Source organism: Botrytis fragariae (assembly GCF_013461495.1).
Source record: "Botrytis fragariae strain BVB16 chromosome Unknown tig00000186, whole genome shotgun sequence".
Taxonomy (NCBI): domain Eukaryota; kingdom Fungi; phylum Ascomycota; class Leotiomycetes; order Helotiales; family Sclerotiniaceae; genus Botrytis; species Botrytis fragariae.
Window position 1 is genome coordinate 440,929 of NW_023501000.1, and position 16,535 is coordinate 457,463.

The following is a 16,535-nucleotide window of genomic DNA, read 5'->3' on the forward strand; positions in this document are numbered from 1 at the left end:
AAAGTCGTTGATGATTGATTCAATCGCAAAAGTACAAAACCAACAAGGTAGTTCTGTGCATACAGGACGTGTAATCACCCACTGTTTTTGAAACGTGAAAGAGATTGTGGGGTAATTATGATATTGAGTGTTTGCTTGATTGTTCTCGCGCTTTTTTCTCGCGCTCTCAGGTTCTTCTTTACATCTACGGCCTCAATATATGTGCATATCAAAGGATCAATCCATTGCATTTATGTTCTACTTCCATCCTGCTACTATAGCACAAATGTTTGGTAATCCTCGGATAATGGAATCGAAGGCACTTCTTTGGAACGCTTCAAGAGTGCCTCGGCGATATTCATCACAAGATGAAAACATACAATCATTGGGTAATTTTTCGATGAGCTTTTCTTGCCTCTATAAATCGAGCGACTATCTTACAAATATTAGGAGAAGTGAAGCACAAAGACAAACTCCGCGAGGTGGACTCTGGTTCACCCATACCCATTTCGAGCTCATCAGCGACTCCTGTACCAGTGTCGTCAGGGCAGAATGATGACCTACAAGAAATGGGCCGATCGTCAAAGGTAATAATAGATGAATCTTGTTTAATGAAAGGAGTAAGTAACATGTATTTTCTTTGACAACCATTTGTTTTGGTTATGCGGTAATGGTTCTGACTTTTCAAGGCACCATCGTGCGACAAAGCGAAGGCTAAAATCGACGAGCTCGGGAAGAACTTTCCAAGTGATTTGCCGTACATCGTCACATACGAGAAGAAATGTCTGGAAGCCATATGTCAAGAATGTGGTCTCAGATTGAAAATTAAGGGTTCTGCACTTGGCGGTATTACAAAACATGCGACCAGCATATGGCATGGTTTCAACGTCAAACAGAGACTAGGTTTAAACAATCTGGAAGAGACATCAACCTCCAAATTCATGACCCGAAGCAAGGCTATGGAGAATCCATCTGAGCCAAATTCCTGAAGGGAAGTCCAAAACCAGCGGAAATCTAAAAATGAAGAGCCATGGGAACTACTGTCTATTGAAGTTGATCCTACTAGACCTGTCGACCATTCTGGGAAAGGGGTTCGGAGTGTGCATAAATAGTGTGTCCATCTTTCTGTAATAACCTGCGACTCTTTAGAAGAACGGGCAGGCCAAGAACTTTAAGTCATCTATTCTCAGCTGTAATAATGATCAACAGATCTGAACAACTCCACCCGCACAGGTCACACGGCTGCAAAGTGGCATGAGTGACTATTTCACACGTGCTATCCTAAATTTGTAGGATTGTCCGTATACCAGAACGGGTTCAGAGTTCTCACAAGTGCCGATGTCGACACGTATAGGTAAATTGTGCGGGTGGGTGTATGCATCGCCTTTGACGCATGGTTAAGTGGCCAATGAGTTGAATACTTTAGATTTGGATTATTGCAGTAATGCCTGGCAATCGCTTTCTGGCCAACTTTGCATTGGACGCGGTCGAGTTGTTTTCTCGACCATTCGAGTGATAACGAGAATGGGGTAGGGTTCATGGGCTCATGCATACAGACAAAGGCCTTTCGTACATGTCCTTTTGTACTAAAAGGGTCTGATGCGTCCAAACAAACCTTTGTTTGCTCGAGGCAGCACTAATTCTTTGCTTATGTTTTGTACTTCTGCTGAACGTGTCGTGCCCCTTTTTCGAATCTTTTTGCTAGTAGTGAACTTGTTTAGAAGTCAAATATAAACTGTCTTCACTCGCTTCCTTCGATCTCTATTCCGCTATCACTTCACTAATCCTTCCCATGTGAGTGCCCAGCACGATGAACCGACCTTACAGCACTAGCCGACCCTTTCCTCGGGCTAGAAGGGCTGATAGCACAGATTCGTCTGACGGAGAAATTGCAATCGCCGTACAACGCTCCGACATGACTTTCAAACCTGAACCCCCGAATAAGACTATCTCCGTTAACATGCAAATGGCACAAATGACATGTGAGCTCTGTAGGAAGCAAAATGAACGCTGTACCCATGTCGGCGACACAACATTGAGTATGCTTCTGCCATCATGTTGCGTGTTCGACTGAAGACTGAGTAACAATGACCAGGGGTGTTAAATCAAGAACGACCCATACCTGTAACCAAAATACCAGTATCCGTAGTGCTGAGCTTGGAAACGATACTATCAAAGTTGATAATGATTTTATTCTAAAACCTGCGGCCTCGTTGAGTCCTACACTAGATTCTGGTCTGCAACAGAGTACACAGGAAAAATCTGCTCTACAGAAGCACACGAAAAGTCTCGGAGTCATGGACGCATGTTCGAAGCTCATTGTAGATAAACCATGCAAAACACCGGGCGTAAGTGACTTATTTGCGCGCGACCCGATTTCTACGCAATCACAAACCTGATGATTTTAGGTCCCAAATTGGGAAAAGGTCAAGGTCAAAGTCGAGAGTCTGAGAATTTATTACCCTGACGACCTACCATACATCCTCATGTATGAACACCGAGCTCTGAACCTGAGATGTCAAGAATGTCTCAACGATATGAATCTTCGTGGAGGCGTTGGAAACATCGGAAGCCACGTGAATAGCCGACTTCATGCACTTTACGTCGAGCGCAGGCTAAGAGACCTAGAAGCGCAGGGTTTTCAGAGGAATCTCAATGAAAAGGTTAGGGAAAGGGTATCACGCTTGGATATTCAATCAAAATCGAAAAGAAAGCATGCCAAGGCGCTCCACGGAAGAAAGATCTCAACACAAAACTGTTCAAAACTTACATTATACAGCGACCTCGAAGATGAATTAGATTCGGACTATGAGCCATTTCAGTCAAAACGTCAACGGGTAACAGACTTCTTCTCCCCCAAGTTGGCTTCTGATGATCTTCAGTCTGATGTTGGAAGATCCAACGAAGCTTTGATGCGGTCCCAAGTCGGTAGATTGGAGGATGAGTTTGACAAATTCAAAAAGACCATGCTTTCCGTGCGTCAGAGCGTACTTGAGAAGACAAGTAGTTCGGAAAGAGAGCTTCAAGAACTCAAGGTGCCTCTGTCTTAGTCGCAACCGCACACTGATCGAGTTGTGATATTGCAAGAAAGGGTTAATGCACTCACGGCAAGAGTCTCCAATCTGGCTGGTCTTGTCGAAAAGCATGAGCTACCTACCAGTCACAGTAGCACTGCTAACGACGCCGCCCTCGTCGAGGGTCTTGGAAAGTCCAAAGGGACAATTATGAAGTGCCTGGCTACCTCTGAGGAACTTTTGGCTGCTTTGGAGGAACATAACGACAGACATTTTTCTGAGATCAAGGAACTAGAAAGAAGATAAGAGACGACATGAGAAAGTATGAGTGATGAGCTTGAGACGGATGGTTACACGGATTTCTTTAAATGGGCGTTTGAAAAAAAATAGGAGGGGGCCAGAAGTGAGGTTCAGCGCTAGGAATGTTTCAACTCGTGTGTAGAATAAATTGCTCTTGGAGTGTGTCGCGACTAGCTTATTGCACCAATATTGACGTGTCCGAAGCAATTCGTACTACGTTCATCCCATGCCATTTGGCTGGAGCGACTGAAGTAACTCAAAATAAAATTCTCATTCCCATAGATCGCATCAGTTGCCTTCGTGCTCAATCTTTTTTGCTTCTCTCATAAAGCTCTGGAAGTTGCATATTTACACCTTTCCTTCATAATCTCTCTTCCAAATGGTATCCCAGACTCCCTTGTCCACCGCGAACTCTCTTACATAATCATGCTCTAGCTCATGCGTCCTCCTTCCAAGCAACACCAAACTGTGCAAGGGACCTCCCAATTGCTCATCGGCGTCACATAATTGTTTTAATGTGCCACTTACAAATTTCTCATCTTTACAGCCTACTCGAGCAGCGCCCACGCAGAGACTCTCCTCATTGTAAACCCCTCCCTCTCCATTCTCTGTCTTGAGCTCTTCAATTTCCAACATCTGCGATGCGCACTGTCCTACGGTCATGTATCTCGGTGGCTCGTATATCTTTCTTCCTCTCGCCATATTCTCCATAGTTTGCTCCTTGACCTTGATGTCCAACAACACCAATGTGTGTAAACCGATATCCCTGTTCTCTCGAATACGATCGTAGAATGAGGCAGGCTTCCAGTTCTCAGTGAAGAAAACCATTGAAACAGTTTGGCCAAAGTTGTAAAGTTGGAGACCGGTAGCACCAATCGCGGACATAATGGAGGCATTAGGAATAGTAGAGATTGGAATGTTCAAGGAACGGGCGCGGAGGACAAGATCGGTATGGGTGGTAGCACTAAACCTGTGTCAACATATAATCTTCAAATTATGAAGAAACCATTATGTAGAACGAACCCAAAAGGATCTCCCACAACTAAAAATGCAACATCTACATTTTGCGCATCTTCCAAGATATCATCACTAGCACTCTCTACCATATCTCTATCTGCAATAATCACTTCTCGTCCATAGTAACTTTCCTATGTCTACATCAGTCAGCGCCTTACTTCCCCGGGTTTAGAAAAAGACTTACAAGAACTGTTTTATCCACCAGCAAAATACTGGTGTAGGCTTCAAGGTATACGCGAGCGCATTTCTTGACAGCCTCAAGTCCTTTGACAGTAATATCTGTCTCATCAGAGAGACCAAGACCAATGAGGTAGAGCATCTTTGTTGTCTTGTGTACTGTGGAAACAATTGAGTGAGGGGTTCGAAGAAGAGTTCATGAAAATTAATTTGCCCCGCACATTTGCTCATACTTCCATCATTCACCGCCCGGACCTTGAGAAAGGCAAAATCGCAGCCTTCCTCAACCTTACATAGAAAATTATTTGCGACAGCAATTTGAGCTGTGTCCTACAATTCATACCTTTGAAGACGAATTGAAAGCCCTGCATAGAATTGGAGGTCACACCATACCTCTCATCATCAACTACAATCCCAAAATCGCGACAATGTCCTCCAAAAAGGGCGCCTACGAAACTAATGCCTCGGACACTGATTTCCGCAAAAAATACGATCGCGAAGCCAACGTAGCAAAAGCACGCGAACAAGAAGCCAAAGAAAAAGAAGAAGGACGTCTACGATATGAAGCCAAGCTTGCCGGCAAGAAATACTACGCGCCTCTTACTGGCGATGAAACTCTTACATCTGCGCGCGCAACCCGTCTCGATGTATCTGCCAATGTAGGGAAAACCATATTGATGCCCGCGGGGGCAGCGACAGGCAAGAGAGGAAAGGGTGCGGGTTTCTACTGTCAGGCTTGTGACTTGACTTTTAAGGATAGTTTGCAATGGGTGGAACATGAGAATAGTATGCAGCATTTGCGGGCGATAGGACAGACGGGAGAGGTTCAGAGAGCGAGTGTGGAGGATGTGAGGAGGAGGATTGATGAGATTTGGGAGAGATTAGAGAGGGAGAAACATGAGGAGGTTGTTACTTTGGGGGAGAGATTGGAAGGGAGAAGGATTGAGGATGAAAAGGAAAGAGAGGAAAGGAGGCAGAAGAGGAGGGAATTGGCTGAGAGAAAGAAGGAAGAAAAGGATAAGGAAATTGCGGTCAAGAAGGAATATGGGGAAGATGTTAGGGTGGAGGGCGAACATGATGAAGACGACATGATGGCTAGTATGGGGATCGTTGGATTTGGATCATCGAAAAAGTGAAGATACATTATTTGCATATGGGATTTAGCGACGGTGTTCAGGACGGAGTATATTAAATCATACAGATTGTATTATTGGGTTTTGTATAGGTCAACATATCATGATTACTACCGATTTGGCTTGTTGATTGCCATCACTCCTTGATATTTGTGCCCGCCACATGATTCGGACTACCATTAGAAGGACCATGTCCATCTGGTACACCATTTGGGTAAGATATCTGCTTGTTCAGCCAATCCCTGAACTTTTTCCTCCTAGACAATTTTACTGGCGAATCGTCTAGTTCAGTCTCGTCACCACTCTGCATTTCGTCTGACAAATCAATATCCGGAGCCCATCTTTCCTCATCCCCACAGACAACCACATACCAATTGCACACTTCCTCTGCCTCCAAATTCTGCCTCAGTTTATCAAGCCACCCTGCTTTTTCGTTCCTCTTCCTAATTTCTTCTACACTCATTCCCAATTCCTCGCAATTAGGAGGAACACGTTCTGCTTCAGCAACTTTGGCTTTATACTTCTCTACCTCTTCGCATATATTAACACCCAACCCAATTTCAACCATATAATCTGACACATAGGCCCACGGTTGACTGGTTGTTTTCAGATCCTCTGGATCATATTGTTCGACCAATTTGATCGCACTCCAATCATTAAATCGCAATGGCTTTTCCAGTCCATTATGCGACTGTTCTCTCGAAATCGCATTTGTGGCTCCAGATGCTGATCTACTATGTAAAGTTTCCGATCCCGAATTGCTAGCATTGTTCTGTCCGTTCGAATTCCCTTTCCTCAATGTCAAACTGGACTTCTTCTTGTGAGGTGACTTTAAAGAAATCATGGATTTTTGGTTCTTCTTCGTGAGGGTTCTTGGGGATTGCGGCTTGGGAGTTGCGCATTCTGTGGGGGGACTGGGAATAGGTGGAATATCAATGGGAACCGGACTGCTTGGTGGAAGGAAATCGAATTGTTTGTAAAAGGAATTGAGGAGAGCATTCGAGGTCAAGGGCGCCATTAACCATTCTGGAGCTGCATCTTCGATATCATTTAGAATCACATAAATACGAATATTCTCTCTTTTCCAACGGAAACCGTGAAGGAGGTAGGTAGGCATTTTTGTGTGATTGCGATGGTGAGAATGTTAGATGTGTTGATGTTGGGGACACACCAGAAGGATATCAGCTTTTAAATATCATATCTGATGCTTTAGGAAGTAACTTTTCTGGGAATATTGGTAAAATGTTAGGGAAATTGCGATTGGCAATTGCGGCTGCGAAAAGAGTTACGAGGCTATCTTTTCCGGGGTTCACTAGAGCCGATGTCTGTGCGACAGTGATGTTGGTGATGTTGGTGCTAACTTCAAAGCTCGACTTCAAGCTTCTTTGGTAAAACATCCCCAACTGCTTTCGCTCATCAAATAATTGTATTTCTGAATCACTTCCTCAACTAGCGGCGGTATATGAACAGCCCTTCAGTCTGGGGAAGTCCGGGCCAGCCCCGAGTATACTGTCGTGATTCCTGGCTTCAATAGAGGATTGCATTTCCCGGTGACGTTCAAACTTGGTTGCAAACTCTTCTAAATCCAAGACTATCGTTTTCAGTGCAATCTCGAATATGATTCGTATCTCAATGCCCTAATTAGTTCAAGGCATTGAGTTCTTTCATTCTGCCTTGCTCTTTCAATTGTCCTTTTCAGATGTTGAACCTCCAATTGTTCCTGAAGATACTAACCGCACCAATAATTGTCGAGGATCTCTGTATCCTTGTCTTGTCCATACACGGGGGAAATGATCTTGTTGTTTAGATGGGATGCTATGACTTAGCATCTTTTGATGGGTATCAAAAGCTTTCATAGTGAATACTATAATGAGGCTATGAATATCCTCACTCTCATCCGATGAAGAGCTCGGTAGTTTCCGAGTCTGTGTAAACAAACAAATCCCAGAATTTCACGGAAGAACTCCTTCTGAAGACGAGTGTACCTTCATCACAAAAACATCTACAAAACAGCTTTGTGCATTCTCTTTTCAATTTGTATCCAATCTTCTGCAATATCTCTGGTCGCATTACAAAGCAAAGACCATACAGAGGCTCAAGCATACCACTCCACTGCTTTCCAACCCCGCATTCTCATGTTATACACCATGCCTCCCAGTATTCTTCCGAATGGCATGGTACAAGATCTTCTCGATTTTATCCGCGAAGCAGTTCCTATCATCTATGAAGCAAGCATTGAACTGCTGGCATTAATCTTAGAAAATGATCCTGCTACATCAGATGTAGCTAAGTCTCACAGCCGCTGGATACACATTAATCTTATGCGACAACTCTTACCACTAGGAGAAGGAGAGAGACAAGAATGGATAATTGAGCTATTTAGCGGCAAAAAATACACTGTGAAATTCTTCGCGGAGACGATGATTGAAGTAAGTTGGCTCAATCCTCGCGGGACTAGCATGATTCTCATAATAATAGAGCGGAATTTGGACAGAATTCGAAGATGAAAATGGATTTACTTTCTATTCCATGAATCGACAAAAAGAAGCGAATTTTCGCAAATGGCTCTTACAACCTAGAATTCAGGAGATTTACAACGGTGAAGTAATGGAATGCCTACCTCTGATTGCGAAGAAAAGCGTTGAAGGATCAGATTATATACCCAAGAAAGGTCCCAAATGTAAGATACTGTGCTATTTCTGCATTCAATCAATATACTAACACACTTCGTCAGCGAAATACAAAGTCGTCGCTCCAGATTGGCAGAAGGAATTCATCGAGACCAAGAAACAGCTTGCGCAGTCACAATCCCTTATTGAAAGCCTACAAGAAACGGTACAAACAGCGAATGACATCATAAATAATCAAGGCACCGTCCTCGACAATACCAGGCAGCAATTGAAAGTGGCACGTACGGCTAATGCAAGGTCAGAAAAAGTATGGATGAAGAGATATAAGAAGTTTTTCAAACGTACGTGGAGCTAGGTGGTTTTGAGGGATTAAGATAGGCGGGGAGATGGAGTTATGGGAATACAGGCTGTGTCGGAATAGGAGTTTTGGGGCATGTTCTGGTACTGAGGTGAGAATAGTTGAATGATTGTCAGGACTACCCTTGTACGTTAAATATGTCGATCTGCAACAATTCGTTTTGAAGAATATTCTAGATTGATTGAAAGATCGTGGAAGATTTTGGGGCGGTCTAGAAGTGTGGATTAGCGTGAAGCTAAGGAGAGCTACAGATAGACTTTCTTCTATTGAAATACTTGTTAGGGCTTCCCTTGTAATTCTAAGATGCAGACGTGCAACGAAAGTTTTCTGTTACTGTAATTGGATGACATCCGTGATGGATATGATTCTAAAGGGCTGGTTTACATACTATGTCTTAGGGTAATAGCTACCTATTGTTCGATTGCTTGCTTACAGTACCTACTTATCAGGATAGTAGTAGTAAATTCTCAATCGACTCAGTCTGTCTATGTCTTGTCAGGATACACCTTCATGATTTTTGGCCTAAAAGTTCTGAATGATACTTCATTCGTTTTTTATTTAATCTGATGTCAGTCCATCTTTACCAGTATATGAGTACCCATCCTTTCATGCTTCTCTTATAGTATTTCAACGTAATTACAAAGTCGATTGAGACACACTACACGATCTCCTATTTCTAACTTATACGCACCGCTATTTCAGTTCAAATACCGAACCCAACTGACCTGAAACTCTCGTCTAAACACGCAGAACGACGACAATATCGGGAAACTTTCGAGCAGCATCTTGGAATATTTAGAATATCCTCAATCCATCAAACTGCATTTTTCCATACACGATTCTAGATTTCAAACCCCGTACTAGAACGAGTATCACCTCAAACTCAATTGCACAACTCCATTTGACTCACGTGTCCTATCGTTTTTGGATTTTACAAACTCTCGTTTAAATCCACCAAGCGAGATCTTGATTCATTACACACATATGCACAAGCCCAACGTGACAATTCTAGCATGCTCATTTCCTCTCAGTATACAAATCGAAAGTAAGCTTCTTTAATTCTTCACTCAGACTTAGATATTAGTTATTAACAATCCTTAGAAATGCCGTCACATAATCATAAATCTATAGGAACTGTTGCATGTCTAGAGAAATCGAGCATTCATATACCAATACCGATGTACAAAGTAGAGAAAATCTAGCTTATATTTCCCGTCCCCTATTATTTTGTATGTTCAGGGGGCTGAAAAATAATCATTTAAGATTACTGCGATCCGATCCGCTAATCGATGACACAGCTCTGTATTAAGTTTCTAATTTTAAGCTACAGTGTCACGAAGACACATGCGCATAGCTCCGTTTCGTGTAGCTTCCAAACGAATGTGATGGATCTTCAATCTATTACTATCAACCAGATGGTACTAACGAAACACCTATATCAAATCTCCCCAATGCCAACCATCATAACGCATACTCAAATCGCAACTAGACCGCTCAAATACACCACCTCATATCCCCTTCCTCCCTCTCCCTATCCCCATCTAGCATCCCATTCTATCAGACCAAACCTCAACTCTCGAAGAGGGCTCTCCAAAAAATCAAGAGACTTAGCCAATAACCACTCGCAGAGCGAGAATTTCTCGAATTACTGATGCTTCTCCTATTCTCACTTGAGTTTTAGATTCTCGATTAAGATCCTATACTCCTTCATACTCATTGATATACCTTCGCGACTTTGGCACGCATCCCTGCCATATATCTATGATAGTCGGATTCAAGTAGAATAAATTATTAGATGCTCTAGTGACTAGCCATGGTGTAAGATTTTAATAGGGATTCTTGCTTGTATAAAAGTCACTACTCTCTAACAATAAAATTTACCCCTCCTGCTTGAGGAACTTCAACACATGTTATAATACTCAGACATATGTAGATATTCCGCTATATACCCTCAATGAAATCTAAAAGTAACATCAAAATACTATATCATATATCTAGTACGTTTGAATGGGGTTTGGTAAATGGGCGCCTCTATCGATGAATACTTGATAAAACATACAGAGAGATTTCTCTTTCATTTCAAGTTACGAAGGGTTAGAATAGAACTATGCGGTGTTAATTTAATCAAACGAAGCGAATCAATCTACTTTATGTCTCATCTCAGTACTTCATTTTTCCCTTCCAAAGGAAGCGCGAAGAAAAGAAGCGAGGTATAACCCAAAACTCAAACCTCAGTTCAGGAACCCTTCAAGATATAAATCAAGATCAGAGGAAAAGCCAGGAGAACGCACTACAGACCACGATAATCAAAGTATATACAAAAACCCAACTTCGTGCCAAACTTACTAGCTTACTAGCTACAGTTAAAACTTAAACACAGTTCCTTCCTTCCTTCGTTACCCATTCTTGAGTTCATTATCAACTTGCAGACTTTCAGACCTCCAAACCTCTACATCAATATCCCTCATCACACATCACATATCGCAATTGCACGTCCGAATCCCTCTTAACATAAACCACAATCCACAACCGCAAATGCGATATATTCGCGACGGATCAAGTGCTATCAACATCGACATTGACATTGACATCAGCATCGACATCGACATCGATATCAATCAACAAAAACACAACCTCACAGTACCGTAACAATAACAAGAACAAATTTGAGAATATAAAAGAAGAACAAGTCAAATAGACAACGAAGATAAAGTAAATTCCGTCCCCCCAAGAAAAAAATCTCATTCTCTGGGTATCGTTGTCTCATGACATCATAATATCATAGTATCATTTATAACGTATCAAATCCTTCACCTGTATGAAAAAGAGATCGATATTCTGTGACATATATTCCTTCTTCTTCTTGTTTTCAGTCGTGGCATTCTGGTGGGTATTCCCACGGTGATTCCTGGGGTCAAGAAGAATGGTATGAGGAAGTGAGAAATCAAGAGAGTGGAAAAAGTGAGATGGAGAAGTAATAAGTAAAAAGTAATGAGAGAACGAACAGTCAAGGAAATTGAGAAGTAGTGCTGCAAGTACAGCAACTAACGGAGAGAGTATCGAAAGTTCAGTATGACGAATGAATGAATGATTGATAAAAGTTGGATTCTCGAAAAGCTGGGAAACGTATAGGAGAACGTATAAAATCATAATCTTCATGATCTCTACAAAATCCACCATCTCAACTGCGAATTAAGAAATCGAGAGGTCGAGCACGGTGAGACTATCTGATAATCGCAGGTTTCCTCGTAGTGTGGGCGGGTTTCGAGCGGACTTTTGCCCCTCCAAATTATAAGTTAAAGATTCACGAACCCTCATTCCAATTCGACTCATTTCGATACAAGACCGGCAGAGGAATTTCTCCATAAACCGATGTATCTTGTTAAAGTTCAGCCGATGCATGCCCCGGCATATCTTCGATCGCGCGCTCGGATTCCGAGTCAGAATCTAGAGGGTAGAATACGCTTATGAATGCATCTGCTGCTATTCGGGGTGTTAGTCTTTTGATCTCACTCTTTCTCTTCCCTATTTCATTTCTTATTCTTCATTTTTCTTCCATCCGCTGGAGAATCCAATTGATACTTTTTGTGAAAACCACAAGGATACAAACCAAAAGAGTGTGCAAAGTAACAGTAAGAAGAGAAGAGAAACCCGAAACCTACCAGCTCCATGCACAAAATTCAATTCAAACTCCCCATGTTTCCTCACCTGCGCACGTCTCGAATATTCATCACAAAAAACATAGAGATGCAAATCTTTTACCCAAACACGATGACGCGAATGTCGCGCTAGCCAAGTATCGGATGTGACTTGGAGGTCGGTTACTGTTCTTTTCTTAGCGAGCGGTGGGAGGTTAAGTGTGCAAGTTTAGGGAGAGGAAGAAGATAGAAGCGTGATAAAAGAGGATTGAAAAAAGTAAAGAAGGAAATCCATACTAAAAGCAGTCCAAATAGGACATTTCCTCAATTCTCCATTTGCAACCGCGGCGTGAAGACGTAAGGTATGGGTTTGTTGATTTTCGTAGACGAAGAGAGAGTGGTGGAATCCATCGTCTAATATGTGTCTATTTTTATGGATGTGTTAGTAGGATGCTTTATTCATACCCGGTAACTCGTTTTCCTAGTCCAGGTTTCGCATCTCTGCCTTTTGGGGAAAATTAGTTACCTACCCTTGAAAAATCTTTACTTCTCCAGCAATAATATAATCATCTCTTGGTATCAAATTTGTGAGTTGGGAACGCGCTTTGAGTGCTACGAATGAGCAGTGGAAGAGCACCATTCCTGTGATATTAGAAAGTTAATTTCCGAATCATCGCATTTTATACTTATATCCTCGATCCGATTGAATGATAGGTTTACAAAAAAGTACGAACGTTGCCAAGTTCTTTCACAAAACAGTCAGCACATTCTCTTCAAATCATGTTCCCCTTTACCTTCCCCTCATAATCGCTTCCCTTCCAAACCCTTAGCTGAGAAAAGCATCACTCACTTAAAAAATAAAGCCATCCAAATAGTTGGATGTTCCTTATACTCACTCCACCTCTTGAAACACAAGGCACTTCCATGTCTCCGAATACACAGCTCATGAACACCAAAAGAAGAATAGTGAGGATTATTTTGCTTATCCATCCAGCGACAGAGCAAATGGGGGGATTGATGAAGTGTTGTATCATCGAGGTAGAGTGTTACAGAGAGGTGATTTTTGTCAAAGGATCTGAATAGTTAGTGAGACGAAAGCTAATGAGGGGAGTTGAATAAATAGTGAATAGTGAAGGAAAGGATATCAGAGAGTTGAGAAAGTGTAGGACTCACAATTTGAACAAAACTTTTGATTGCGGAGGGATACCCAACTTCATAAGATTCATCGATGGACCCCAACATCTCGATCTATATCCATCCTATAAGTTAATCATTGTAATTCCTATGAACACCTCCTCTTCCACGATATCAAACTTTACACCCCTTCTCTAATTCCCCTTCATCCAACCTCCAAATATAAAATTAGTTTAAATAAAGAAAGACAAACATACTCTCGCCTGTGTTTCAAAAGCGCTTGCGAAAGCGGTTGCGCATGATCATCAAAGATCTTTTCCGCCCAGTGCCGTCTCTAAACATCATTAATATCCCAAATCTTGACTTCCATACGATTTCCCTCCCTGATACTCGCCAGACACAGATATCCAAGTGGAAAAGCTCAAATCAATACCGAGAATTCGCTTACATACCTCAATTTCCATAAGATTCGGTTGCGCAGGAGCAAGATGTGGCTGTATCGGAACTGGAGGTGCTATAAACACAGATTCCCGGGTTAATCGATACATGTTCTCCATTTCGCCACACGTTTACGAGACGAGAGTACCGACACGAGATGCGACGACCAAAACCCAGAGAAGACAAATTGACTCAAAAGAAAAAAAAAACATACCAGGAATCCCCCTCAAAGATCTCAGCCTTAAAATCCTCAAGCGCAGCAATTCCAACGTCGTGGGATCGTAAGTTGGTGATCTATGTGCTGACCGCTGTTACCACCATCCAATCAATTTCTTCCCATCCCACTCCTCTCCCACATCTCACCGAATTAAATCTAGCACCAGAACGAAATCTTGCACCCCTCCAAACGATCCGTTCCGTTCCGTTCCCCTCAAGAAATGAAACGAGAGACGAAAGACCTTCACTCACCTACTCAACAATCTCACACACTGCACCAAAAAATCCACATACATCACAAACCGCAACGCCAACGTCATGCCCCCCTGTACATTCAACCGTTCATGCATCAACATCCATTTCATTCTAATGGACCAATCATCACAGAGCAAAAACGCCAGCATATCCCTGAGCGTTTTTTGCAAACACGGTAGGATGACTGTTAAATAATATATCACGACCGGAACGCGCAATCGGAAGATCGGGAAGAGATCGTGCAAGTCGCGGAGGAGCCGGGACGTTTGTTCGACGTGCCGGAGAATCGCGGTGATGATTTCATACTCGGATATATCGGGGGAATCGGGGTGGGAATCTGATAGGGAGGGGGAGTGGAGATGAGAGGAGGAAGAGGAGAGAAGTGCGACGGATGAGGAGGTTAGATGGGTGCGGATTTTGAGGAGTTCGATTGCGACGGCGTCGGCGCGGGCGGCTTCGCGCCAACAGCCGGATAGCTCCTCCATGCTTCTATTGCGGATGTTTGGGGCTGGAACGACATTAAGTTGGGGTGATGCGATATATGGAGGTATTGAAATTTGAGAGTGGAGATGCGTACTCAATCAATGAGTTATGGTGTGTAGTATGTTCAGAAATTCATTATATGTTGCCAACTGTTAATTGGGACTTGAATGAGTTTCAACTCATAATAAGTGAGAAAGATGTATCATATCAATTGAAGAAGCAAAACTGAAGCTTCGAAGAAGAAAAAGCAGAGGAAGGATCTCGAGTAACATCGAACCAATTCATACACACATACACACATACATATGTACCTATCAACCCTTCCACAGACATCACATAAAAAGCAGCTGTCCCCTCCCCTCAAAAATCCCGAAGACATCAACTCCAAAAAAATCCACCACCCGCGGCTCTGCGGATGAATAGATAAATTACATATCTCGCAGGTGGACGAATCTACAACCTCAGCATTACCACGACTGACGTGTCAAAAATCATTGGAATCGTCAAATATCGTATCATTCATTTCCCCTCTTCTAATCTTTCTCCACGCCGATTCTGTGCAGGATCCATTGGCAATTCGCCATTCATATACCATACTTACTGCAGAAACGTACTGTTACCAAGGAAAAATTATCTTTCCTTGCATGATCAATTCTAGCCAGTGATGTATACTTACAATTCTCCATTTCTTCGGACGGTTGTATGTGTATGCGTATATGTATGTATGTATAATACTGATAAAGATAAAGATTCCAACCACAACCATGCATGCATGAACTCCGTACGCACGAACCAGATTTCTCCAAGCTCTGCGCGATTGAATTGCATCAATCGAATCACCATTCATTGAACTCCTTAACGGGATACAATCGTGGAAGAATCCCTATCAATGAATTGATTGTAGATCGCCACTTGTGCAATTGTAATGCCACGATATGAAGTGGCACAAAGCCTCCAAAATGTTTTTCTTGCAAAGTGGTAGGATTATCACAACGAGCGAATCGTACAAGGCTGACTTTATGGCTACGGCTGATGACACGGAATTGTGTTGAAATGGTCAAGCCGAGGCCGAGGCCACAACCGATACTCATCGGCTTCATACATTGTTTTGATATATTAACGTTCCTTGATAATTCCAATCAATCAATCAATCAATCAATCATAAGAGAAGTAAACTTGCCTTTTTATTTTCCAAATAAGAAAAATCTCTGTGCTGGCTCCTCTAAAAATCATTCAAGTCTCCCATCCATCCATCCTATCTATCCACCAACAGACAGAAGAAAGAAAACAATGTACCCAGGTACCCGAATCGAATCGCATCCGCATCCGCAAACATTACAGTAGATATCAATCATGCAGTGATCCACGCAGCATTTAACCCACTTCAACAACATCTCTCGGGAAAACTTCCTCGATGATTTATTTCGATTCTTTATATCTAGTGATGAAACCATCGAGATCTTCTCAGAAACATAGGATAAAAAAACTTAGAAACCCAACGACATGAGAATCCTTTCTAGACCAAACTCGACTCATGGCATCAAATCAATTGCAACTTACTAAAGCAACAATTGTATCCGTCTTGAACATTACAGATAGATGCATACCTAGGTACATACATACATACATACCATCCATCCCAATCTGTCCACTAGCATACGCGTACAAGATAACATAATAAGAAACTCTCTTCCGTACTCCATACCGGCCGAATAATGATCGAGGAAGGATAGCTAGAAATATTTAGTCCAATCCGATCCAAT

At 42.3% G+C, this 16,535-nt stretch overlaps 8 protein-coding genes across 8 annotated transcripts; 4 read left to right on the forward strand and 4 right to left on the reverse strand.

The window, feature by feature from the left end:
* Positions 1-548: 548 nt before the first annotated feature.
* Bfra_010149 (uncharacterized protein) lies at positions 549-968 on the forward strand (the record flags this gene model as incomplete). Its single annotated transcript, XM_037340482.1, has 2 exons — positions 549-599; positions 669-968. The coding sequence occupies 2 exons, from the start codon at positions 549-551 to the stop codon at positions 966-968; spliced, it is 351 nt and encodes a 116-aa protein (XP_037188950.1).
* Positions 969-1,789: 821 nt separating this feature from the next.
* Positions 1,790-3,299, forward strand: Bfra_010150 (uncharacterized protein; the record flags this gene model as incomplete). The annotated part of the gene is given in 4 exon segments (XM_037340483.1): positions 1,790-2,043; positions 2,075-2,327; positions 2,388-3,014; positions 3,030-3,299. 4 exon segments carry the CDS (start codon positions 1,790-1,792, stop codon positions 3,297-3,299), a joined length of 1,404 nt encoding a protein of 467 aa, XP_037188951.1.
* A 342-nt stretch (positions 3,300-3,641) lies between these two features.
* Positions 3,642-4,629, reverse strand: Bfra_010151 (putative diphthine synthase protein; the record flags this gene model as incomplete). The annotated part of the gene is made up of 3 exons (XM_037340484.1): positions 3,642-4,263; positions 4,317-4,441; positions 4,495-4,629. 3 exons carry the CDS (start codon positions 4,627-4,629, stop codon positions 3,642-3,644), a joined length of 882 nt encoding a protein of 293 aa, XP_037188952.1.
* A 286-nt stretch (positions 4,630-4,915) lies between these two features.
* Positions 4,916-5,623, forward strand: Bfra_010152 (putative c2h2 finger domain containing protein; the record flags this gene model as incomplete). The annotated part of the gene is made up of 1 exon (XM_037340485.1): positions 4,916-5,623. One exon carries the CDS (start codon positions 4,916-4,918, stop codon positions 5,621-5,623), a length of 708 nt encoding a protein of 235 aa, XP_037188953.1.
* A 133-nt stretch (positions 5,624-5,756) lies between these two features.
* Positions 5,757-6,737, reverse strand: Bfra_010153 (putative developmental regulator protein; the record flags this gene model as incomplete). Its single annotated transcript, XM_037340486.1, has 1 exon — positions 5,757-6,737. The coding sequence occupies one exon, from the start codon at positions 6,735-6,737 to the stop codon at positions 5,757-5,759; it is 981 nt and encodes a 326-aa protein (XP_037188954.1).
* Positions 6,738-6,801: 64 nt separating this feature from the next.
* Bfra_010154 (uncharacterized protein) lies at positions 6,802-7,164 on the reverse strand (the record flags this gene model as incomplete). The annotated part of the gene is given in 2 exon segments (XM_037340487.1): positions 6,802-7,052; positions 7,071-7,164. 2 exon segments carry the CDS (start codon positions 7,162-7,164, stop codon positions 6,802-6,804), a joined length of 345 nt encoding a protein of 114 aa, XP_037188955.1.
* A 603-nt stretch (positions 7,165-7,767) lies between these two features.
* Bfra_010155 (uncharacterized protein) lies at positions 7,768-8,605 on the forward strand (the record flags this gene model as incomplete). Its single annotated transcript, XM_037340488.1, has 3 exons — positions 7,768-8,049; positions 8,099-8,300; positions 8,355-8,605. 3 exons carry the CDS (start codon positions 7,768-7,770, stop codon positions 8,603-8,605), a joined length of 735 nt encoding a protein of 244 aa, XP_037188956.1.
* Positions 8,606-11,990: 3,385 nt separating this feature from the next.
* Positions 11,991-14,797, reverse strand: Bfra_010156 (uncharacterized protein; the record flags this gene model as incomplete). The annotated part of the gene is made up of 11 exons (XM_037340489.1): positions 14,287-14,797; positions 14,033-14,112; positions 13,833-13,894; positions 13,638-13,714; positions 13,420-13,494; positions 13,143-13,321; positions 12,777-12,888; positions 12,712-12,747; positions 12,544-12,671; positions 12,271-12,432; positions 11,991-12,091 (listed from the first exon to the last, which is right to left on the reverse strand). Exons 1-11 carry the CDS (start codon positions 14,772-14,774, stop codon positions 11,991-11,993), a joined length of 1,500 nt encoding a protein of 499 aa, XP_037188957.1. The 5' UTR covers positions 14,775-14,797.
* Between the last annotated feature and the right edge of the window lie 1,738 nt (positions 14,798-16,535).